General features: G+C 35.5%; 1 protein-coding gene across 4 annotated transcripts in view; it reads right to left on the bottom strand.

Moving 5' to 3' along the window:
• Nucleotides 1-3,008: 3,008 nt before the first annotated feature.
• The window catches only part of LOC123550877 (dynein axonemal heavy chain 5-like), a 98,231-nt gene continuing 75,209 nt past the window's right edge, over nt 3,009-26,030 (bottom strand). For all 4 annotated transcript variants that reach the window (XM_053540239.1, XM_053540240.1, XM_045339342.2 and 1 more), the window contains 24 exons: nt 25,699-25,887; nt 24,264-24,420; nt 21,917-22,122; nt 21,232-21,334; nt 20,762-20,949; nt 20,381-20,548; nt 19,918-20,055; nt 18,364-18,621; nt 17,917-18,111; nt 17,339-17,494; nt 16,339-16,521; nt 15,928-16,171; nt 14,965-15,270; nt 14,067-14,206; nt 13,308-13,751; nt 12,330-12,494; nt 10,541-10,735; nt 9,956-10,106; nt 8,670-8,781; nt 7,421-7,577; nt 6,594-6,806; nt 5,422-5,550; nt 4,939-5,065; nt 3,009-4,228 (listed from right to left, as the gene is read on the bottom strand). In XM_053540239.1, the coding sequence (XP_053396214.1) occupies nt 3,951-4,228; nt 4,939-5,065; nt 5,422-5,550; nt 6,594-6,806; nt 7,421-7,577; nt 8,670-8,781; nt 9,956-10,106; nt 10,541-10,735; nt 12,330-12,494; nt 13,308-13,751; nt 14,067-14,206; nt 14,965-15,270; nt 15,928-16,171; nt 16,339-16,521; nt 17,339-17,494; nt 17,917-18,111; nt 18,364-18,621; nt 19,918-20,055; nt 20,381-20,548; nt 20,762-20,949; nt 21,232-21,334; nt 21,917-22,122; nt 24,264-24,420; nt 25,699-25,887 (4,602 nt within the window). In that variant the 3' untranslated portion in view covers nt 3,009-3,950. The remainder of the gene's footprint in view (nt 4,229-4,938; nt 5,066-5,421; nt 5,551-6,593; nt 6,807-7,420; nt 7,578-8,669; nt 8,782-9,955; nt 10,107-10,540; nt 10,736-12,329; nt 12,495-13,307; nt 13,752-14,066; nt 14,207-14,964; nt 15,271-15,927; nt 16,172-16,338; nt 16,522-17,338; nt 17,495-17,916; nt 18,112-18,363; nt 18,622-19,917; nt 20,056-20,380; nt 20,549-20,761; nt 20,950-21,231; nt 21,335-21,916; nt 22,123-24,263; nt 24,421-25,698; nt 25,888-26,030) is intronic.

Below are 26,030 nucleotides of genomic sequence, written 5' to 3'. Positions count from 1 at the left end.
TATCAAGTTTGTTCAAATCATGACCCCGGGGTCAAAACTGACCTCGCCCGAGGGGTCATATGATTTTACATAGGAAAATCTTAAAAAATCTTCTTCTCAAAAACCAGAAGCCCTAGAGCTTAGATATTTGACATGTAGTATTGCCTAGTGGACCTCTACTAAAGTTGTTCAAAATTGACCCCGCCCCAGGGGTCACTTAATTTTACATAGATTTCTATAGGAAAATCTTAAAAAAAATTGTAAAAGAAAACCAGAAGGCCTAGAGCTTAGATATTTAACATGTAGCATTGCCTAGTGGACTTCTACAAAATTTGTTCAAATCATGACCCCGGGGTCAAAATTGACCCCGCCCCAGGGGTCACTTGATTTTACATAGGAAAATCTTCAAAAATTTTCTAAAAATAAACCAGAAGGCCTAGGTCTTAGATATTTGACATGTAGTATTGCCTGGTAGACTTCTACAAAATTTGTTCAAATCATGACCCCCGGGGTCAAATTGACCCCGCCCCATGGGGTTACTTGATTGTACATAGAAAAATCTTCAAAAAATTTCTAAAAATAAACCAGAAGGCCTAGAGCTTAGATATTTGACATGTAGCATTGCCTAGTGGACTTCTACAAAACTTGTTCAAATCTTGACCCCCCAGGGTCAAATTGACCCAGGCCCAGGGGTTACTTGATTGTACATAGGGAAATCTTCATAAATTTGCTAGAAATAAACCAGAAGGCCTAGATCTTAGATATTTGATATGTAACATTGCCTAGTAGACTGCTACAAACTTTGTTCAAATCATGACCCCTGTGATAAAATTGGCCCCGCCCCAGGGGTTACTTGATTGTACATCGGAAAATCTTCCAAAAAATATCTAAAAATCATCAGTTTGACATTTGAAACATGTAGCTCATATTACTCAGGTGAGCGATCCAGGGTCATCATGACCCTCTTGTTTGTTATCTGCCTATCCTTTCTCTTCCCTGCTGCAAGTCAGAAAGTGTAATAGCTACAGTTGTCATTCTTTACACAGTGACAGAATATCACTGGAACAAGACTCTACTTGCTTTTGAGATCAGGCTCAAAGGTCAAGGTCAAAAAGACCCAAGTTAACTTTGTTTCCAGACCATGGTAGAATGATTTACAGGTACAGCTGTCAACTACACATTGACTATCACCAGATAATTCCCTGTTGTTGCTCAAAGGTCAAGGTCACTGGGACTACAGCCGACTGTTTGCAGAATCCAACTCAGACAGTATAACTGCAGCTTTCAAACTTTACACAATGGCTAATCCTTACTGTTTTGGGGCAAACAGTTTAATGGAAGTCAATATCATGATAATTTAGGTCTTTCAGTCCCCACAGTTATTGAAGAAAACTAAAAGAAATGAAACTGGGAAATGGTGCGACTTATTTCCCTTCTGGTTGAAAACCAGTTTTGGGGACTATGTAGGTTTGCATCTTGTCTGCCTGCGGTCCGTTATTCCATTCCACAAGTCTGCCACCTGACAAGAGATGGCACAATTGTTCCCCATAACAAAACAATGTGTCGCCCACAATACACATACAAGTAGCTCAATAGTTGTGGTAACATTTGGAGGTCAAAGATTAAAAAGCCTTTATGTGTCTGGTCAATAACTCCATCATCCATCAATGTTTTTGATTTTACTTGGCACATGCTTTCTCCATAACAAGATGTTCAGCATGCAAGACCTAGACCCTTGGCTTAAAATTCAAATTTAAAGGTCACACTCAGAGGTCAAAGATTTTAATTCATTTTTTAAAACAAATCTACTTTACTACTGCAATGTTTCATTTCAAAGTCAAATGGTTTTTACTTCAGGTCTAGTCCAGTGATGTCTAGGAGAGTTTTGAAACTTGCAATTAGCTATCACCATTGATTTTTTTTGCCATGTGATCAAGTAATATTTAAATGACCATACACAGTAGGATTGAAAAGACTTTGTATAAATATTCTGATTATGACGATGACATGTTGCATATAATACAGAAAAATTGCTCAATTTTAAAGTTCAAGTAGGCAGTAAATGTTGACACTTTAAAGTGACAGGAAATATTACCAAAAAGTGTGGAAGCCTTTAACCCTTACCCTGCTAAATTTCTGAAATGGACTGTTCCATCATTCAGTTTGGGCAATACCATTTAGTATTCGAAGGGGTGTTCACTGAAAATTTACTAACTGAATAGCGAACAGTGCAGACCATGATCAGCCTGCACAGATGTGCAGGCTGATCATGGTCTGCACTAGTCGCAAAGGCAAAACCAATCGCCGCCAGCAGGCTAAGGGTTAATTTGAAGACAATAATCTTGACCTTATACCAAATGATTCAACTGAATGCTTCTCATCACAGGTAGATTTTCACTTATCTAAAAGCAGGAAAGTAAACACAGGTTTTATCATTTCAAGTTTTTATTCAACCAGTAAAACAGTACAGTTCATTTGTTAATAGCTTTTATATGGTCAAAGACATTTAATTTAGAACAATTTATATATATATATATTTAAATGAAGAGTTTTATACATTATTAATCTTTCATATACACAGCAGCTGTAACTCACAATGATTTTTTTTGTCAAAATAACCAGCATGATTTGTACATGTAAGTCTGTAATTGGACGGAAGGACAATATCACATGCTTTTAAGTGAAAAACAAAATAAAAACACATCAAATATCTGTATAAATGTAGAAAACAGAATATAAAATATGTTAGATTCCAAAAGTAAATGCTTCTTTTCAGGTAGCAATTATGAAATATTTAACCACAAAACCATTTGTTATTTTGCATTAAAAGAAAATATTTTTAGCGATCAAACCATTTCTGCATATCAAACAGAACAGCATATTCCATATATAATTTTTAATCAAAATACGGCTCCGTCATAGAAACAATTTACACTTTTTAATTCAAATTATTTAAAAAATCATGTGAACAATTTAAATACAATAACGGTCCTGTTATGTCTTTGGAGATAGTTTTTCATTGTTTAAACATAACACAACAGAAATAAGTATAACAAAATACATGTATATAAAATTAGATAAACTTTGATTATCAGTTTAGAAATACTGAAAACATCACACACAAATAACAGCAAAACAATAAATAAATGCAACTTTCAATTGCAAAAAAAAAAAAAAAAAAAAAAATACAACAAAAATAACAAGCTTTCAATTTGTTAATTGCATATCACACTTTTGGTCATATATATATATTAAACACTAGTAGAAAAAAAAGAATAATGAAGCTGCAACAGTAACAGTATGTTGCAGTGATAGAAACCTTAAGTATATTAAACATGTTTCGCTAGGTGACAGCACCACATGATAACAGAGTCACTAAATAGGCTTCCAGATGTCTAGGCTGATTATCATGCACTAACAGTGATAATTCTTAAATATTAACTGTAAATATACTGAAAAATACAACTCATCAAGAATGCAGTTTCTATTACTTCAAGGTTGAAAATTTCAAGTAACATTATTTATATACATGTATATTAAAAACATCAATATTTAGTATTATTATCACATCAGCAAAACAACAAATCAAATTTCATACAAAACATTATATCACATGTAAATCAAAATTCAATCACAGTCATGTAAGTGTAAATAAATATTTAATACAGTTTATATCACTTAAGCACTTCTACACAATGTTTAGTATCAAATCTCAATTTAAACAAGTGTTTTGTAACTATAGTCCAGTCCATTCAAATTAAACATTTTTGCACTATTAAATACAGATTACATTGAATATGTTATATGTAAAAAACAGATTCTTACATATTTCATGTGATATAATATTCACATGTAAGTTACAGAATTATCCCTCTGATAGAAGTGTTCACAAGTTACATATAGTTTCATTATTCTCATGTAGTTTTCTGTCATTAATAAAGATCTCTAAATTCCATAAAGTTCTTTACAGTTTATTTAGTGTCACAGAGCAGTGCAACACCACGAAGGGTCCAGTGATCTGGATTTTTGTTTGTCTTCAATTGTAGTGGGAAAATGTATGTCAGATCTGTACGTCTTGGTTTCTTGTATACTGGACAATCATATCCAGTCTTGTTCTTCTCAACGTTGACAGCAAACACATGTACAACTGGGATCAATGTGTACAGTACCTTTGGTGTTGGTTCAATGAGTCGGGCGTTACGTCGATCCCAACCTGCACCGTCTAGGTACAGACCATAGATGTATACACCTGAAGAAAATAATAAACAAAATTTAAGTTTCTAATATGAACTGGATAAGAATTCTACACTCAATTATATAAAGCATTCCAAACCAAAAATTAACTGTTTCATTTTCAGAAAATCTGCACTATTCAGTGATAGCTGTGCTAACAAAGACATGAATTTTTCTATTCAAACATTCACATAACTGTATCAAAGCATCCTAACCCTTAGCATGCTAAATTTCTATAATGAACTTGTCCATCTTTCAATTTGGACAGTACCATTAACTGTTTAAAGGGGTCCTAACCAAACAGATACTGACTGAATAGCAAACAGTGCAGATCTTGATCAGACTGCACGGATGTGCAGGCTTATCATGACCTACACTGGCTGCAAAGGCAAAACCAATCCTGTCCAGCATTTAAGGGCCAACCTTTCAATAAGACAGACTGCCTCAAGAAAATCTAAAATATTTTGTTTATCTGTTTACAGAAATTCTAAAAATCAACTACAATGTATTCCATTATCAAAGTACAGCAAGCACAATTTTAAATCACTGTAACTGCTTTCAAGCGAGCCTAGAAAGTGTCATCTTACAAAAAACACATTCTAGAGAGAGTTTTAACTTAATACATTTTCACATTACTTTCAAATTGGTCATTTTGGTTTGACTTTGGTCCAGTGTCCCTATAAAAAAATCTCTAAATTAAACAAGAAATGTGTATAATATTTATACCTTCTCCTGGGGGACTATGTACATCTTCTTTCATCATGCGGGTCACTTCATTGTCAAGGATGACGGAATCGAGTGCCCATCCCTTATGTGCACGGGTAATCTCTTGTCTCATGGCTGTCAGGAAACCCTACAATCACACAAAAATCTATTGGAGTCACTAAGATCGTTACTCTTATCTGAAAATTGTTCCTTAATCTAGAAATCATAATATTTTGTTATGCTGTCCTAAGACTTCAGGTCATACAACAAATGCTTCTTTTTGCTGTCAGAATATGACTATAAAAGGAAAGAAACATTCACCCTGCCTGGAGATCAGACTTGCAACCTCTCCAATGTTCTCTACATGCACAGCTTACTGGGCAAGCTGATCAGTGATTATCTGGTAAACTGGTCATGTACAGGTGAAATATTGAATAACTTTTTGTATAGACTTTGCTTTTCATTTCCATGGTAACTGACATAAGAAAATAGAGTAGAACTTACAGTTGGATTGAAGAATCCTGTCATCCAGAATGTTGTCGGACGACCGTCATACAACCAGGAGTAAAACTGTGCGTTACGGTCCAGCAGATCTGTGAACCAGAAACCAAGGGTTGAAGACTCCCAGGAAATCTGAAATACAGAAAAAGATAAGTTTATAACATAAATAAACATATCAAATCAAAAACTTCCATCCAAATAGATAATAAAGAAGAGCTGTCTCCATAGGATGACACATGCCCCCGATGGCACTTTGAATGAATAGTTATGGCCGATGTTAGAGTTTAGGACCTTTGACCTACGGAGCTGGGTCTTGCGCGCGACACGTCGTCTTACTGTGTCACACATTCATGCATAGTTATTTTAAAATCCATGCATGAATGACAAAGATATGGACCGGACATGCCCATCAATGCACTATCATGAAAAATGACCTTTAACATGTAAGTGTGACCTTGACCTTTGAGCTAGGACTGGTCTTGTGAATGACACTCGTCTTACTGTGGAACATTCATGCCAAGTTATTTGAAAATCCATCCATCGATGACAAAGATATGGACCGGACATGCCACAATGCAACCTGTTAACCTTGACCTTGAGCTAGGTCTGGGTCTTGCTCATGACACATCGTCTGATCATGAGGAACCTTTATGCCAGGTAATTACAAAATCCCTTAATGAATGGCAGAGTTATGGACCGGACACGAAACATACCCATAACCTTTAACTCCAAGTGTGACTGACTTTGAGCTACGGACCTGGTCTTGCGCCGACACTGTCTTACATTATGTAACACATTCATGCCAAGTTGTTTGAAAATCCATCCTCGATGACAAAGTTATGGCCGGACAGCCATCAATCACTATCCTTTAACGTCTAAGTGTGACCTTGACCTTTGAGCTACGACCTGGGTCTTGCGCGCGACACGTCGTCTTACTGTGGTACACATTCATGCCAAGTTATTTGAAAATCCATCCATCGATGACAAAGGTAAGGAGCGGACATGAAAATTGCAGACAGACCGACAGTTCAAAAACTATATGCCTCCCTTCGGGGGCATAATAAAATACAGTATTACAGATTAAAACTCAGGAAATAAAAATATCCTGACAGATCAAATCATGTAACGGTCTGAAGAAATACCAGAAATTGTTCCTGTATAAGAAAATTAGTCACCTTCTTCCACAGTGTAGGCACACGTGCATCAAACATGTTGTCAAGGGCATCACGTAGATTTTCACTCATGATGATGGTACCATCAATAGCGAGTTTAAGATCAGTGAGATCATTACGGACACGGGTTATTACACGCTGCATTCTGTCAATCTCCTGTCTCAGGAAGATATTGATTGGCTGGAGATGTCCCATCTTTCTCAAGCGCTCTCTGACCTGTGGGATAAAAAATTGAAAGAATATAATATTATTACAGGCATTTACAGCAAAATTACAACCCATTTTGCAAATATAAGGTGTGTTTTTTCTCTCTACAGATTTTCTATAAAATGAACTAGACTGGGATTTATTATTCACATCTGCTAACATCCTGGCTACAAATGGTTGATAACATAATGTCAGAAATCAGAATAGTCTGCCTTCAATTTTTTTTATATATTATTTAACATCAATAATCAAAGTACAGTAAATATCTAGACAATATGCGATGATTTTTTCCTTCTAAAACAGTCAATTCAAAAACTCACTTCATTTTTTATCAAAAAGTTCGTCAATTCATGTAAGTCAAGTTTCATATTCTTCAATGTTTAAGGTCTGAAATTTGTCATGTTTCGAAGCAAATTTGTACTGATGAAATTTTGCTGCAAGGATTGTAGATTCAGAATGCCACTCAAGCAATGTTTCATTACAATCTGTGATAATTCAACGAGAGAGCAAAATGAAAATTTCAGACTTTTAAATGATGAAGAATACCAGTCCAACACATGAAAACATTTACTGCTGCTGAATACATATTCCCACAAACAATTTTTCAATAAATTTTGACTAACCTCATGCTGAATATAGTCTGATGGCAATTTTCCCAACATGTCATCGGCAAGTTTGTATACAATGCTTTCACGAGTCTCACCACCACCACCACCAGAATCTTTGGGCTGGATGCTCATTATAGTCTCAAGCATGTTATTGGATGTATTCGTAGAATACCTATATACAAACAAAAAAAGTACAGAATGTTTATTCATATAATTCTTTTGATATGAAAATCATTTTTTAAAGTCAATAGCTGGAATTTTATTCCCCCCCCCACCCCCCAATACATATTTATAAATAGAGAAATGATAATCAATTAGCAGTTTCTAATTAAGATCCTAAAGACCCTATGTTTTGCTTTTGACTGGTCTGGTCAAGTCACAAAATGATATTGATACATCTGAGGTCATATGGTGACTTTCAAGCATTTATATTGGGGGTAAGACCCCAGGTGTAGACACTGGTAAAACCACTGTCATTCTGTAAGCTATAACCTCCACACAATTACCATTCCTTGTATAACACCTTTAAGAAACTGTTACAATAGTATTATTTCCGACATTTTACATGCTACATAATATCACACATACATTTTCTAAACAGCCACAATACTTTATCACATTGTGATGCAAAACAAAATAACGTAAATGTAAACTTTTCTGCTTCTCAAAAAAAAATATCCATTTACTACAAACAATTTTTCGGTGTTTTCAAAAGCACTGTTCACTTTGTGTGAGACAACATGTATCTATGAATGTGTGAAAAAACAATACATGATGCTTACCGACCACTGCTTACAAGGTAAATAAAATAAAATAATTATTCATAATTATGTCAAATAAATAATCACTGCTGCTATTTTTTATCTTCTTTCAATTATTTCTGTTTCCTATACTTAAAGATGTTGATCTTTTTTGGGTGTAACGCCGTTCTTCAACAATATTTCAGTTACGTAATGACAGGCAGTTAAGCTTACCAGTATTCATGGATTCTGTACCAGTACAAACCTGTTATCTGCAAGTGACTGCCAATTTCCCCATACAAATCAAAGGTGGAGGACAAATGATTTCAGACAAAACATCTTTTATCAAATCGTCACAGAGAAACTCACGACCCTGCGATCCGTATATCTGCGTTCTCCCTACTGAGCTAGGAGGGTGGGCTGAATACCACTGTTGAAGACATATGGGTCATTTACAGATACATTGCAAAATGTTTGTCATTCTATCATTAATCCACTGCTAAAACATTTTAACTGGTACTTACGTAATATCAGCATTGGAATGGAGACCAAAGCATTCCGGAGTGTCAGCCAATGGAAGGCTTTCAATATAGGTTCCATATTCTGCCAGATTCTTACATTTGGGAATCTTATATCCTGAAATAATACCATCAGAAATGTATAACAAACAGTGTCACATTATATTTTATGTTTTTCGGTGGTTAATCGAAATATAACGGTGAATTATATCCTGATAAACTCACTGGCCACTCAGTGAAAATTATCAAATCTCATACCCGGATTAACGTCAAAAAGTTTACCGAGCGTACTGAAAGCCGGAAACAATATGACGATGACGTTGTTAAAATGACGTCATGTTTGCGATGCTTCCTGATAAAATTTCCCGCAAATTTCGACATTTTATTGAAATAAACACAACAAAAGTAGAGTTTTAGATATAAAATAAACAGAAAAATTGTTGGTATCGATGTAATATCACGGTAATTTCACTCGTGAACACCAAAAGTTGTTATTTTCACTCGTGGCTGCGCCACTCGTGAAAATATCACTTTTGGTGCCCACTCGGTGAAATTATAACGTGATATTACACCGAAACCACCAATTATCCTCTATATATTCTCTTCATTTGGTAATATCACATACATGTATCACCTTTCTACATAATTCTAATCTTGTCAATGTTATGAGTATACTTACAGATTTGACCATCACTCAAGTAACCATCATCTTTACACTCTTAGGTTTAGGTATTTGCAATGGTTATGGCAACTTATTATGCTAATCCTGGTACCTTTTTCAAATTATGATCTTTTTCTGGTTCTTGCCAAGGTTATGCCTTCACATTCTAAGGTCTGATATTTGTCAAGTTTAAGATCTTATGTTCTAAGATTTTGACATTTGTCAAGAATGTGACCTTTACATTCTAAGGTTCTGGTATCTGTCAAGTTTATGACCTTTACATCCTAAGGTTCTGATATCTGTCAAGTTTATGACCTTTACGTTCTATGGTTCTACTACCAGTATTTCTCAAGATAACAGTCTTCACATTAATAAATTCTGATATTTGCCAACTTTAAGACCTTTACATTCTAAGGTTCTGATATCTGTCAAGTTCAGGTTGTAACTTATTCAAGATGCAATTCTTGTCAAGGCTGTGATTTTATCATCCTGAATAGCAAGTTAAGACAATACATTACACATTATGAGCATATAGTCCGATTCTAAAATTGATCGAAAAACATCCAATTACATTGTCAGAGCAAAAAGAGTGTACCATTAGTTATATATTTTACTGCTGCTATTGACCTACCTGTGTAGAATTGGAATGAGTCAGCAAACATTCCCTCACTGAACCAGACACGAGCATAGGTGTTCAGCAGCTTCTTGTCATAGTCGTCTGTAACACGACCTCCGTACTGTACTTCACCAATCATGTAGCGAACAGTTGTCCATGATACACCCTGATAAATACAGTAAATTTGTTAATACTGAAAATCCCTCACTGACCCTTCCAAATTGTCCCTCACTGACCCTTACATATGGAGTCGTAGATATCTATTATGTGAAGTCTAAATATCTTTTGCTTTCCTGGTAGATCAAAATAATGGGTTTTCACGTCAAGACAGACCTGCTCTTAAATTTCATCTTAAAGGAATACTTAAAACTGAGATCAGTATCATACACTGAAGACCTGTTTTACCGGTGTTACCTCTGTTTGAAGGGCTACAATTAACTTAAGACTTTACTTCATTGCTTAAATAATAAAGTGTGCCAAACTGAACAATTATTATACAATTAAAATATTTTCAACTAAGCCAGTTGTGTTGGCATGATTCAGATAAGAAACAACAAGATGTATGTATGTTTTCTAGCCAAAAGCAATAATTTAACATACCTTCTTTGGATCTATGTCATCCAAATGGTTCTGCACAAATTGCACAGTGGCTGTAAAATCCGATTGGTTGAACTCATATGGAATGTTCCATCCGATTGGTCCAAACTTTCTCCTTTCTTGTACAGTTGTGTGAAGGAAGGCAACTCCGTACAACATTGGCTTCCACTGTGGTAAGTTACTGTACTCGAGTTGTTCCTGAAATAATAGTAACATTGAAATATATCTCGATAAAACATCAACTTTTCTACTTCACTTTCACTTCTTTAATTCTAGTTAAGTTTACACCTGTCTAGTGCTCAATCCAAGGATATCTCTCAATTTCTTCATTATACAGAAGAACAACCACGTAAACTCTGGCTATTTAAATATTCATAAAAATGGTTGGTTCCCAGCTCAGGAATGTTGTGCATTTAAAGAGTTCACTGATAATTTAGCAATGCTAAAAATATCACCAGAATAATTTTATACTGGAAGTCTTACTGGTAATCATAACAAGAGCACCGCCTTGCGGGTGCTGACGCTCATCTGATTTTTTTTATGTAATAGAAATATTGTCCTACCCATGATTTTCTAAGTCTAAAAAGGGCCATCATTCTTGCAAAAAGCAGGATAGAGTTATGTTTCTTGATGTACAGTGTCCACTTATGATGGTGAAAAACTGTTGCAAGTTTTAAAGCAATAGCTTTGATCGTTTATGAGAAAAGTTGACTTAAACATAATACTCAACCAAGAAAATGATTTTCTTAGTCCAAAAGGGGCAATAATTATTGCAAAAATCAGGATGGAGTTACGCTGCTTGCTGTACAGGGTCAGCTTATGATGGTGAACAAGTGTTGCAAGTTTCAAAGCAATAGCTTTGATAGTTTAAGAGAAAAAGTTGACCTAAACATAAAACTTAACCAAGAAATCTGATATTTTCTAAGTCCAAAAGGGGCCATAAATCTTGCAAAAAGCAGGATGGAGTTATGTTTCTTGCTGTACAGGGTCAACTTATGATGGTGAACAAGTGTTGCAAGTTTTAAAGCAATAGCTTTGATAGTTTAGGATAAAAGCTGACCTAAACATAAAACTTAACCAAGAAAACTGATTTTCTAAGTCCAAAAGGGGCAATAAATCTTGCAAAAAGCAAGATGGAGTTATGTTTCTTGCTGTACAGGGTCAGCTTATGATGGTGAACAAGTATTCCAAGTTTCAAAGCAATAGCTTTGACAGTTTGGGAGAAAAGTTGACCTAAACATAAAACTTAACCAAGAAATCTGATATTTTCTAAGTACAAAAGGGGCCATAAATCTTGCAAAAAGCAAGATGGAGTTATGTTTCTTGCTATACAGGGTCAGCTTATGATGGTGAACAAGTATTCCAAGTTTCAAAGCAATAGCTTTGATAGTTTAGGAGAAAAGCTGACCTAAACATAAAACTTAACCAGGCAACGCCGACGCTGACGCCGACGCCGACAACCGCTCAAGTGATGACAATAACTCATCATTTTTTTTCAAAAAATCAGATGAGCTAAAAAGATCCTATTCAAGAAAAAAGACCGACAGTAATCTTACTAAAGATAAAAGGTAAGGGTAGATTTCTTGGAAGCACAGAGCAATTTAATAAGCCAGTTTAATAGTTTTTCAGAAAAATTAGATTATCTATTCTATTTACTCAAACAAGTATGATTGTCGTGCAGTCCCTCTGTCTTTCAGCTTTAATATTTGTATGTATACAGAAGCTTTAATATTTGTATGTACACAGAACTGACATAAACGTTTCAATATTTGAGTCCTTATTATGTTTTTACCTGTGTAACAAGAGCGTATGTTCTCTTGAGACCAGCCTTTACTCCCATAGGTGGCTCATTTGTAAACTTGATGGAGGACTGGAGCAGATTGATTGGGAACTTTTTATGCTCCTCAGAGGTCAACCAGCAGCGGAAATCTTCATGTACATTCTCTGTTGATACCACCTTTATGGAATGAAAATTAGAGCAGGTTTTATGGACTATAAGTGCCAAGAAGAATATATTCATCTAAAATATGATTTATACGTAAAACTTGCTTTAAAGCTACAAAACTTAGTTTGGTGAACAGTCAGAATGCAACACTGCAACTGGTCCATAAGAAACAACCAATCAAATGTCAGGTTTCAAATTTATGCTCAGAAACAACAAATCAGATGAAAGATTTCAAATTTCTGCACAAAAGCAACCAATCAGATGTTAGAGATCTGAGACTGGTCTCTTAACTCAGTTTTACAAGTTAGTACCTAACTCTGCAACATGTTAATACTCAGCCAAATTTATGTCTGCTTTAATTAATTTCACTAATGAGATGGCTACAACTATATCTTAACTAATTTCTGAAAGGTAGTACCAAAAACAAGAGCTGTCACAAATGGTGACAAATGCCCCCGCAGCGCCTTGACCTTTGACCTGGTGACCCCAAAGTCAGTAGGGGTCGTGTACTCAATAAGTACTATCAGCATGTGAAGTTTGAAGGTCCTGGGTGCAGTGGTTCACGAGTAAAGTGCCTTCATGCAAAAAGTTAACATTGTGACGAATGAACGAACGGATGGACAGTTGAAAACTAATATGCCTCCCTTCGGTGGCATAATTATATCTGAACCTAAAATATACATGGTTACTTACACCATCTCTATTTTGTCAAATGTGTGAAAAATAAATCGTAATATTCCTTTGTACCTGTTCCATTGAAGTATTTCAAATTTTGATGTTGAATGTTTTGAAGAGAAAAAAAACACACCAAAAAACTTAACTTACCGTTTCCAAGAGTTCATCCATGAAGTCAAGACCAAGATGGCAGTTCTGGAGCAAGACCCATTTACCTTCTGCCATAGAAACACTGAGCAGACGTCGAGCATGTACATCCTGACCTTGACCCATAGAAATAGCACTGCATGAGAAGTTCAATTTCTTAGCAAGCAACATGATATTTTCTGTTGGGTCAGACCCCATACTGAGGAAACAGATCAATGGAGTTCTCTTTGTTGATTCTTGGTGCATAGTCTCCATATTCAAGATGACTGCTTCTGCGTATCTTGTCCCCATGGCCTCAGCAATAAATTTTCTTGCCATAGGTATGATTCTGTCTGGGCACCATGCTCTGATCAGCAGAAGTTTACGCCAGGTGTCGAGTGTAGTTGCATATCCGTCGGGAATCGGGTTCTCCTCTGGGGCATCCTCATCAAACCAGGCTTTCCATTGCTGTTAAATATCACAAATATGATCAATGCTTAAGTCAACTGTTTTGCAGAAAAATAATAATAGTTCAAGCACTTATGGACATCATCAAATACTTCATACCATTCATTTAAAGTAATAATATCATATCAGAAATCGACTCAAAACGCTTATGTCAATTATGAAAATAAACAACTAAGGTAGTTTGTTTTCAGTTATTTACCCATGTTATAGAGTTTACTATACTGTACAATAAATCTTCGATCAATGTTTATATCAAACAGTTAAATATATCAAGCAATATCTATTCGGGTGTTGTAATAAATGGTAAAACTTTACCTTGTCATTTCTTGCAACCTGAGCTAAAATTTGAGTAAACTGTGGCAGTTTACTGAGCTCAACTAAGTTTAGCCAGGTCATGTCGAGAATCCATTTCTTTGGCTTCGGATCCACAGCATTTAAGTCAAGAGCAGCACCACCTGCAAATTTTACATTGTTAAAATCAGAAAAAAACACATCTCTTAACAAATCATGAACGAGGATATTTACACACTTTTTTCTTTCACTGTGATTTATAATTCTAATATGGCTAACAATGCTTTAATCATCACAACTATGTTATGTTGACGTCACGCCAACGTGATATTTAGCGCAATGTACGCATCAAGAAATAGCGCTTTCAGATTTCATGAAATATTTTACTTAATAACATGTTTTAAAAGAAATGTCACATTGCACAAATGTTTTGATTAATTTATACACATACTGAATGAGTTATTCGCTTTGCTGAATAATTCGAAATAATTCGGGACGCGGACGCATGGGTGAGTCCAATAGCTCTACCTATTCTTTAAATAGTCCAGCTAAAAATGAAATATCACATTTTTCAAATCCAATTTCTTCCCTCAGTGTGAATATAGCATTTCCTTCCCATCTTGAACCTCTCACTTTGTTCAACGCCATTCACATTTTTACAAATGAACAAATGTGGAGCACTTTGAAATCATTTATTTCATAGGTATGAAATTACCTGGTTTTGGGCACCTATTGGCTAATACCTAGCCGAATCAATTTGTGGATTCATATTTTGAAGAGTAAATAAATTAAATGAATTTTTTTGTTGGGATTTAATTTTGGGACTGAGTGAATCACAAATCCACAAAATTAATCCCCAATGCATATTAACTAATTTACAGTAGCTAGGGAAATTTCTTTAGAGAAGATGCTGTCTACACACCTTTAATGAAGCTCTGGAATTCACTGTTTGGAATTCTTCCGCCATTCATCTCAATTTTCAGCGTGACCAAGATTGTGAAAGTAAACTTGTCTTTCTCATAAAGTCCTCTTGCAGTGTACACAAATGACTCATATGTCAGATAGTCAATAATATTGGCAATTCTTTTGCCTGTGATGGGTGATTTCTGAGAACGTGCCATGGAAAGGTCGAAGATTCCGAGGAACTGACGCAATGACGTCTGGTACATCACGTTTACCATTGCCATCTCAACAATCAAGAAGTACATGATACTGCCACGGTTAGCCACTGAAATTATTACAAAAATGAGACTTGATACCAAGACATACATTTTGCTTTTTTAAATCAAATTTACAAGCAGAAATCACTTTGGCTTTTTTTTCTTTTAAACCATCATCTGTTATTACTAACATACAAAATCCAATTTCTGAAGAAAACTAAAATATTCAGGTTTTTCTTTAACAAATTGACCAAGCAGAAGTTATAAACATAAGCATTTTCTTTTAAGTTTTATCAATGTTCAACCATCTATCTTTAAGCTGCTCTTTTTAACAAAATCTGTTAAAATGGAGTACACTGCACTTCTGACATACTGCAGTCAACGGGAGCCAGAGATTCAAACCATGATAACATAAGACTGCCATACGAGTTTTAAATGCTACAGTTTATACCAAAACAATCACTACAGTCACATGTATTGACAGAAATTGACCAGTCTTGTGTATTATGCTCAAAATTAGTGACATATCAATTTTGAGTTATTTCACTATCTAAAAATCTAAAATCTAAACCTAAAAGTTATCTTTTTTATTTAATTTTGGCCATTATTGACACATCTGATTTTCATCATGATTAATCAAAGATCAGAGTAATATTGTACTGATTACTTTACACTATCAGCTGACAAGATGAATTTGTATTTCCATATTATTATAAACTACGCACCTGGTCTGAACTCTTCACGAGCGGTGTTAATCTTGATCTCAGTTTCAGCAGCGATCTTCAGTTTCTCACTGACTTCCTCTGCAGTATGTTTGGTGATACTGAGCACCTCAATCAATGACTCATCCTCTACGAGGGATCCCTCGGTAGACGTGAGACGATACAGGAGGTTGTCTTCAAGTTCCTGCATCTTCCGTTTGTTTGCTGTGACCTCCTCCAGCAAGTTCGTTCTTTCTTGTTCAAGTTCCTGAACAACAAGTAAAGCAAATGTGAAACATTGAAAAAAAAAAATGTCTGAATTTGAAAATTCTGTTTGACTTTCATAATCAAATGAAGTACCGGTAGCTAACACTATCGGTTTACAGCGAAATAACCAGTTGTAAAACTACCATTTTTTCCTACAAAGTGTCTCACCTGTTTTTCTGTTAAGATGACAATACCCAGCAACTGATCTTCAAGACCCTTCATTGTTACAGTGAAGTCTACAATGGATGTCCTAGCAGTGATTTCTGGTGTGTATGTTGGGTTACCCAGCTTGGTTGTGATGTACAGCCGGAAACCTTTCATAATGTCAACTTCCTTGTCTCCCACTTTCACCTATAACACATAAATAGTAAGTCTGTAACATATAAGCTTGTAAGTTTATATCTATCTCATCTATTATTAACCCTTACCCTGCTATATTTCTATAATGGACTGGTCCATCTTTCAATTTAAACAGTACCATTTATTATTCAAAGGGGTTTGCACTGAAAATTCACTGACTGAATAGCGAACAGTGCAGACCACGATCAGACTGCACGGATGTGCAGGCTGATCTTGGTCTGCACTGGTCGCAAAGGCAGAATCATCTGCTGCCAGCAGGCTAAGGGTTAACACTTTCTTGACAACAGAACAATACATTTTATCTTTACCATGAATTTACTCTTCACGAACTTATCAAGTTTGCTCTTTCAAATTTTTGGCATGCCCATCACCAACAACACATGTATCAAGTTTCCAAGTTTGATTTAAGGTCCATCTTAAGAAATTATAAACCAATGGCATATAAAAGTCAAACTCGAGCAAATATCACTCTAATATCAGTATACTGCATCTAAAGAGCTTATCTTCTTCCACTTTTAAGTCTAGTACTAGTAGTATCTGGTATGCAGCAACAATAACTTTCTCACATTCTCTACATGTATACTATTCATATAAATTTGTAAATTTACTTTTATTTTTTGACTGCTACATAAGCAGTTTGATATGCAAAAATAAAATAAACCAAAATAAAATACATTTGAGACACGTAAGTTAAATTTCTTATTTTTTAAACTTGCATTTTTCAGGAAACAAACAAGCCTATTAATAAAACAGTATCTTCAGTACCTTTTCAATGTTTTTCTACTACCTAAAATAAAAACGAACTCACTTTAAATGTGGATCCGCTCTTTATGAAGTTCTTTTCCAGGACATTATCAAGGGCAGGGTCAAGTTCTTCTCCGACGTCCTCAATGATAAGGGGCCGTCCCAGTGATAAACTGTCCTCCAGATGGGAACGGAAGTATTTGTGATTTAGTGAGGTCAGCTGAAAATAATACAGTTTTAAATTTAGGTTCAGATAAAATGTAATTTTTCGACTGGTACAGAATCAGACCTCTAAAACAGATCAAATTTTGGAAACAAAAAGATCTAACTGAAAGAACATAAAGACACTTTTCAATGTAGATCAAAAGATACTTCAAGAAAAGTTTAAATTTCAAAGGGTCTTCAGAAAAAACAACAATAACTATTCATGAATTGTCAAAAAAATACATACTGTAACTACAATGTGGGAAAAAACTTTGAAATTGGAACAAAACTTAGAAATATGTTCTCTATAACCAATATGTTGTGGATATAGATCCAAAATTTTGCTATGCAGCAAGAATTTCACCGTACCAATGTTGAAAATTTTCACAGGCTATTTAATGACAATGCTCAGTTTGCTTCAGAAAGCTTTAAACTAACCTGTAATTCATTCTTTCCCTCCCTATTTTTAATCCAGATCTTGCCTTGACCTTGTGGATCAATAAGCAGAGGATACCGAGCAGCCTTAGTTACAATAAGACCGTTCTGGATGGAGAGGTCATCATTTGGCAAACCTTCAAGATTCCACTCACTCACTGTTGCATTATCCACCAACATGTTAACAATATTCAGGTCCTAAAACGAAAAATGTGACTCTTTAATGCATCAAACCTGAAAACAAGTTGTTGCTTTTTTTTTTATTAAAAACTTTTTATGAGAATACAACCTCATGGTAATTCACTGGAACAAAATTTTACCTAATGGTAATTCACTGGAACAAAATTTTCAAAGTCATATTTCACAAATATGAAATTTTAAATAGTAATATCAAAAATTTGCCTGAAAAATATCCTATTCACTTGCAATTGATAATAATACAACATTTACCTCACTGAATGGAATCTTCGATGTTATCATTTCTTTCTTCCACAATTTATTCATTAGAGATCTGAACTCTTGGTTAAATGGTCCGCAGTATGAAAGAAAACCTGTGCACAACAGTACGTCACCAACAAGACGCTGAATCTGGGCTTCAAATCCTTTACTAGCAGCCGTCCATCTAACTCTCTCTCCTCCGAGACCGTCAATCAGGGCTGTTGCATTGTTCATCTTTCTCCTACATGCTTCAGCATCATCCAGTAGAGCCTGTCAGAAAAATTTCATGAAATATAAATGTCAATAGAACTTTACAATATCAAAATTTCAAGGCTGTATCTTAAAAAACAAGAAAGTAGGTCAGTAGGTCAAGGTCACAGTCAAGTGACCCTAATTACTTAGGGTCATCAGATAATTATAATTAAACAGTCTAGGAAATATGATCAGATAATTTTTTTAAGTATTTTTTTCCTATATAACTCGTATAAAAACTAAGTGACCCCGTGGCGGGGCTTTAAATGGACCCTGGGTCATGATTTGAATAATCTTAGTAAAGAACCACTACACAATGCCACATGTAAAATATCTAAGCTGTGTGCCTCACAGTTTAAGAGAAGAACATTTTTTTATGTTTTTCCTATAGAACTCTATGTAAACTCAAGGGACCACGGGGCGGGGCCAATATTGGCCCTGGGATCATAACTTGAACAATCTTGGTAAATGTCCACTAGACAATGCCACATACCAAATATCTAAGCTCTAGGTCTTTAGGTTTCAGAGAAGAATTTTTTTTTAAATTTACAATATAACCATATCGGGAAAATAAGCCCCGACCCCTAGCAGCCATGTTTTTTACCAAAATAGAACGGCTTAAGCAATTTTGGTAGAGGGTCACCTAGAGATCATTTCTACAAAATATTTTTGAAATCAGGCTAACAGTTTCTGACAAGAAGATTTTTTAAGATTTTCCTTTTGGTTGCCATGGCAACCAAAGTTCGAAATGGGTTTTTTAATTCTTTGGGCAATTTTGATAGGGGGCCACCCAAGGATCATTTCTGTGAAGTTTAGTGTAAATCTGCCCAGTGGTTTTGAAGAAGATTTTTGAAATTTACAATATAGCCATATAGGAAAAATAAGCCCCGCCCTCTGGCGGCCATGATTTTTTACCGAAACAAACCGGCTCAGGCAATTTTGGTAGAGGGTCACCTAGAGATCATTTCTACAAAATATTTTTGAAATCCGGCTAACAGTTTCTGACAAGAAGATTTTTAAAGATTTTCCTTTCGGTTGCCATGGCAACCAAAGTTCTGCATGGATTTCAATTCTTTGGGCAATTTTGCAAGGGGGCCAACCAAGGATCATTCCTGTGAAGTTTGGTGTAAATCTGCCCAGTGGTTTTGAAGAAGAAGATTTTTTTTAGAAATTGTTGACACAACACACGACGCATGACGGACATCGAGCGGTCACAAAAGCTCACCTTCAGCCTTTGGATCAGGTGAACTAAAAATATGTGTGCATATAATGATTCTTTTATTTTTTCAGGCGCGTATCTGATTAGGCGATTACCTGTTTCTCTGACATGGCTGCATCGTACATTGCCATCACCTCAGCAAGCTCACGATTTTTCTCATCCAGTTGTGCTTGCGCTGCATTCAAATCACTCATAGCCAAAGCTAATTTTGCTTCTTGTACTGCCAAGTTTGCCTGAAACATTTCAGAAACTATAATCATAAAAGCTTCCAAACACCAAACCTAACATTTATATCTTAATTTTGTGAATGGTTGGTGGTGTTCTGTCTTTGTCCTGTACCAGATTGTCAGCACACATGATTGAAAAATGATTTTCACACGGTTGATTTTTAATTATTCAGAGCTTTTAAGAAAAACTTTGTTTCGATGATCTTCATCACTGACTCCATCTTTAGTAAACTTTCTCTCTTCATTTCTAAATGGACAGTAAATAATTATTTGATTCCTTAATCTCCTTCTTCCTGAGACAGAAGTTACATATGAGACGGGAGTTTTGTACCTTCAGGGGCAATACTTCTTTGTTGATGCTGTAGAAGAAACTCATGGCCTGTGTCCAGGAGGCAAGACCTGCCACGTCACCACACACCTTCCTGGCACTGTCAATATTGTAATCTTCCATAGCCAGGTATGGGGCCAGTAACTCTACAGTCTCTCCATTGATGGTGTCCTAGCAACAAAATGTAAACAAATTAAAATAAGTTCATGGCCTTCTAATTTTCAGTCTTTCCAGTAATTGGTATCCTTATAAATTACAAAATGGTAAATGACAAGTAATTCTATAGTAACTGTTTTGCAACTGATGGTATCCTAGCAATGTAAAGCATACATCGCAAGGAACAGGTAATAAATTTATTCTCATTACTTTTATAATAAATCTCACCTTAGGGAAGTTCATCAGACCCTGTAAAAATCCACCACCGGACATGAGCTTCAAGGCCTCACCCCATGATGGTTTGACACATGGGCGTTCTGGGTCCATGGTAACAGGATCCAACTTCTTTTGGAAGAGCAACAATGCGCAGTCCATAATTCTCATAATCAAATGTGGTGGTTTAGCCAGCTTACGTACTGAAAGTATATAACTACATCTTAAACACGTTCAGTAATGCACATGAAAAAATGCTACCACATGAAGTAAGTACATGTATTTACATATTTGGACTGAATTTTTTGTGTCTTATTGTTTCTCAGTGAGAATTGCAACAAAGTATTAGACCGATACAGCAGTGCAATCTTGGAATAAGCCAAGGTATTAAACCATTTACCAACATGATCAGATTTGTTTTCTAATTCTGCTACAAGGAAACATACTGCCACTTAAAAACTAAAATACTGCTTTAACTCCCTTACCAGTAGAAATATGTGCAGGTTTGATGGTCTGTAGGGCAGCTTCTGCCTCCTCCAGGGCAGGGCGAGCAGCTTCCAACTTTGCCTCCGCAAACGATTTATCTGCCTGTAAAAAGAATAATTATACAGTTTAATGCAGTTTTCTAAAAAACAAAGGTGTAAAAATTGCAACATAACTATAACTTAATGTCCTATATCGTGAACTAGCTTATCAATGCGACAAATCAACATATTTCCACAATTTATTTAATAAACATTAGATATTTTAACTGGTTTATATTTACAACTTTCAGAAAATAAATAAAGTACAGAGGTACAACATCTCTTAGAGAAAAGTGTAATCAGACAAAAATCACTATTTCTAAAAGTGTAATAAGACAAAAATCACTATTTCTAATGAACAATTGTAATACAATGTGAGTATGACAGAAGTGTGTAACAATATTTTACTGTACAGAAAATCTTACATCTCCATTCTGTTTTATAACCTAAATTTTGAATCTTTTATTTTATGTCTAGGATTCAGAATATATTGCACATCACCATAAAGACTTCATCACAAAGACTTTTCAATATAACTTATCACAGCTCTAGTATTTTTCATGCAGTTCTATCAATTATCTCATTTACAATCTGACAAGTTCCTTTTTCTGTCTTTTCTTATTTTTGTATCAAAACTTAAACTTACAGTAATGACGTCTACAATGGACTGGGCTTTATCCTTCACAACCTGGACTTGAGCTTTCACCTTCTCAGCAGCTGTGGCCTTCACTGTCACTTCAGCCAACACAGCATCAGCCTTCTTTGAGGCAACTGCCAATTCTTTCTCCTTCACAGCAAGCTCCTTAGATAATTCATTCACTGATTCTGTAGCTTCTACAAGCTTCTTCAAACCTGACAAAAACATTTATTCATTGTCTACTAGCTGACTAGACAAGTACAAAAATATATGTAACATTTGTTGACATGGAAATTAATACAGATGCATGTACCATCTGCAAGCTCATCTGACAATGAAAACAGATCCATGTACAGTCTGCTAGCTGACTTAATAGTCAAAACAGATCCATGTACAGTTTGCTAGCTGACTTAATAGTCAAAACAGATCCATGTACAGTCTGCTAGCTGACTTAATAATCAAAACAGATCCATGTACAGTCTGCTAGTTAACTTAATAATCAAAACAGATCCATGTACAGTCTGCTAGTTGACTTAATAATCAAAACAGATCCATGTACAGTCTGCTAGCTGACTTAATAATCAAAACAGATCCATGTACAGTTTGCTAGCTGACTTAATAGTCAAAACAGATCCATGTACAGTCTGCTAGCTGACTTAATAATCAAAACAGATCCATGTACAGTCTGCTAGCTGACTTAATAGTCAAAACAGATCCATATACAGTCTGCTAGCTGACTTAATAATCAAAACAGATCCATGTACAGTTTGCTAGCTGACTTAATAGTCAAAACAGATCCATGTACAGTCTGCTAGCTGACTTATATAGCTTATTCAAAACTACTCATTACAAACGTTTTCCTCCTACCCTTCCCCCTCCTGTCTAGAAAACAAGAGGACCATGATGGTCCTGAAATGCTCACCTGTTCCCACATGACCCAGTTTTGAGTATGACGTCGTTTTTTCTATTATTTGACAAAGTGACCTAGTTTTTGAGCTCATGTGACCCAGTTTTGAACTTGACCTAGATATCATCAAGGTAAACATTCTGACCAATTTTCATGAAGATCCATTTAAAAATATGGTCTCTAGAGAAGTCAAAAGATTTTTCAAATTTTAGACCTACTGACCTAGTTTTTGACCGCAGTTGACCCACTTTCGAACCTGACCTAGATATCATCAAGATGAACATTCAGACCAACTTTCATACAAATCCCATGAAAAGTATGGCCTCTAGAAAGGTCACAGGTTTTTTTTTATTATTTGACCTACTGACCTAGTTTATGATGGCACGTGACCCAGTTTCAAATCTGACCTAGATATCATCAAGGTGAACATTCTGACCAATTTTCATGAAGATCCATTCAAGGGTATGGCCTCTAGAGAGGTCACAAGGTTTTTCTATTTTTATACCTACTGACCTAGTTTTTGATCGCAGTTGACCCAGTTTAAAACCTGACCTATATATCATCAAGATAAACATTCAGGCCAACTTTCATACAGATCCCATAAAAAATATGACCTCTAGAGAAGTCACAAGGTTTTTTCATTATTTGACCTACTGATCTACTTTTTGAAGATACGTGACCCACATTCAAACTTGACCTAGATATCATCAAGATGAACATTCTGACCAATTTTTATGAAGATCCATTCACAAGTATGGCCTCTAGAGAGGTCACAAGATTTTTCTATTTTTATACCTACTGACCTAGTTTTTGACCGCAGTTGACCCAGTTTCAAACTTGACCTAGATATCATCAAAGTGAACATTCTGACCAAATTTCATAAAGATCCCGTGAAAAATATGGCCTCTAGAGAGGTCACAAGGTTTTTTTATTATTTGACCTACTGACCTAGTTTTTGATGGCACGTGACCCAGTTTCGAACTTGACTTAGATATCATCAAGGTGAACATTCAGACCAACTTTCATATAGATCCCATGAAAAATATGGCCTCTAGAGAGGTCACAAGGTTTATTTATTATTTGACCTACTGACCTAGTTTTTGAAGGCACGTGACCCAGTTTCAAACTTGACCTAGATATCATCAAGGTAAACATTCAGATCAAATTTCATGAAGATCCATTGAAAAATATGGCCTCTAGAGAGGTCACAAGGTTTTTCTATTTTTAGACCTACTGACCTAGTTTTTGACCGCAGTTGACCCAGTTTCAAACTTGACCTAGATATCATCAAGGTAAACATTCTGACCAACTTTCATAAAGATCCCATGAAAAATGTGACCTCTAGAGTGGTCACAAGCAAAAGTTTACGCACGGACGCTGCACGATCACAAAAGCTCACACTGTCACTTTGTGACATGTGAGCTAAAAATCAAAAGTAAATTAAAATACCTGTATTCATTCTGTCAGCTAAGACACCAATCTCTCCTCGTTTCTGGGAATAAATTTCCTTGTATCCAGCAATAAAAGAAAGGTAAGACTTGGGTGTGACGTACGTCTGACGACGGAACCTCTGGAAATACTCTATGCACTGTTCTGCAACCAAGTCCTACAAAGAGAAAAATAAAGCTTTGATGAGACAGTAGCATGCAGAGAAAGTTTGCCGGACCATTTTTTCTATATTTCTATTTATACTATTATGAGCAGTGTGTCATTTCCATAAGATCTAACTTTACAAAACAGAGTTTCAAAGCTAAGAAATATATCATCACAGGTCGGCCATGATCGCGAACGAAAAGAAGAAGAAGAAGGTCAGCCATGAGTAAAGTGATATCTAAATCATTTTCAGTATCACATCATCAACATTAACCTCACTGACATGACCAATTTCAACAACAAGGAGTGTACAAAATCCTACAATATCCAAAATTTTGAGAATAAAACACTCTGCTCTTGTCAACTCGCACAACCATGGGAACTTCATAGGCAGTTTTTATCAATCTGGAAACTGAAGACCAAAAACTGCTAGATGCTAACTACATGCAGTGAATAAAGCATAAGACAGGAACCAGTGTTTCTGTCCCTCTGTAACTTCAACCTCATACAAAATAACCTATTTTAGCGCAATACATTATGGTCACTAGATTTACCACATACTTCTTTCACATTGTTTCTTCAAGCAGTTAATAAAGTTTAAGAAACCTTACTAAACTTAAGGACTTTTATCATATTTAAGGACATTTTTATTTACTTTAAAGTCAGACATGACCTTTTTGACATTTTTCAGAAGGAGTTAAAAACTGGCATTAAATTTAATCAGTATGCCAACCCTGGAGAAGCAGAATTCCTCTTGAGTGCATTTCTGAAGGTTTCATATAATGGAATACAGTCCTGATAAAAGAACAGAGATCTCTCTAGTTTTAGGGTCAGTAACTTATCCTCTAGACTCACATTTTAGACAGATTTACAGCAGTATCCATCCATACTAAATATTTCTACATCTCCAAGCAGTCCATGGGTAAGAGAAATGGATCCAGTGATCATTATTTAAAACTGTATCGTTTAATCAAAAGGAATTTAAGAGTATAGACTGAACGAGCACAAACAAATTGAAAGAGAACATTTTTAAAATTTCATATTTACAAGTTTTAATTGGAACAAAGATCTTCTTGGTTCAGTGTAAAAAATGGTCATCTATGGTTAAAATTTAAGGTATGAATATATGCAGAAACAGAAGTAAATCAAAAATCCACAGTCTACTAGGTTTACCACGTTATAAATATATCACCCATAGTATCATTTATCACTCCTAATATCATAAATGGGATCAACCATTCAAATTACTCATGGTTAACCCTGCTGCCCCTACTAATATCCTGAAATTTACCTGGAAAACTCCCATAGAGTTCACAACAGCTGTCTTGACAGTGGGCGTGGCTACAATGTCGTAACTTGACAGGAAGTGATTTGACACAGCAATCAAAGCATCTTTTGGCCAACGCTGGAACCAGTTCATTGTGCAACCAGAAATTAAACCAGGGAACTTCAGGGATCGGGAACGGAATTTCTCTCCAACCTGTCAAATATACGATAAAGAAGTAGAACATATTCAGAATTGTCAGGATTTTTATATTTGAATCACAATTGTAACATATTAGATCTATCATCATTTCTTTCTAATAATATGAAAAGGTGAATGCTTACAACACTCATATGGTC

This window comes from Mercenaria mercenaria, chromosome 4, assembly GCF_021730395.1.
Source record: "Mercenaria mercenaria strain notata chromosome 4, MADL_Memer_1, whole genome shotgun sequence".
Taxonomy (NCBI): Eukaryota; Metazoa; Mollusca; class Bivalvia; order Venerida; family Veneridae; genus Mercenaria; species Mercenaria mercenaria.
This window is presented reverse-complemented; position numbering and strand designations above follow the sequence as displayed.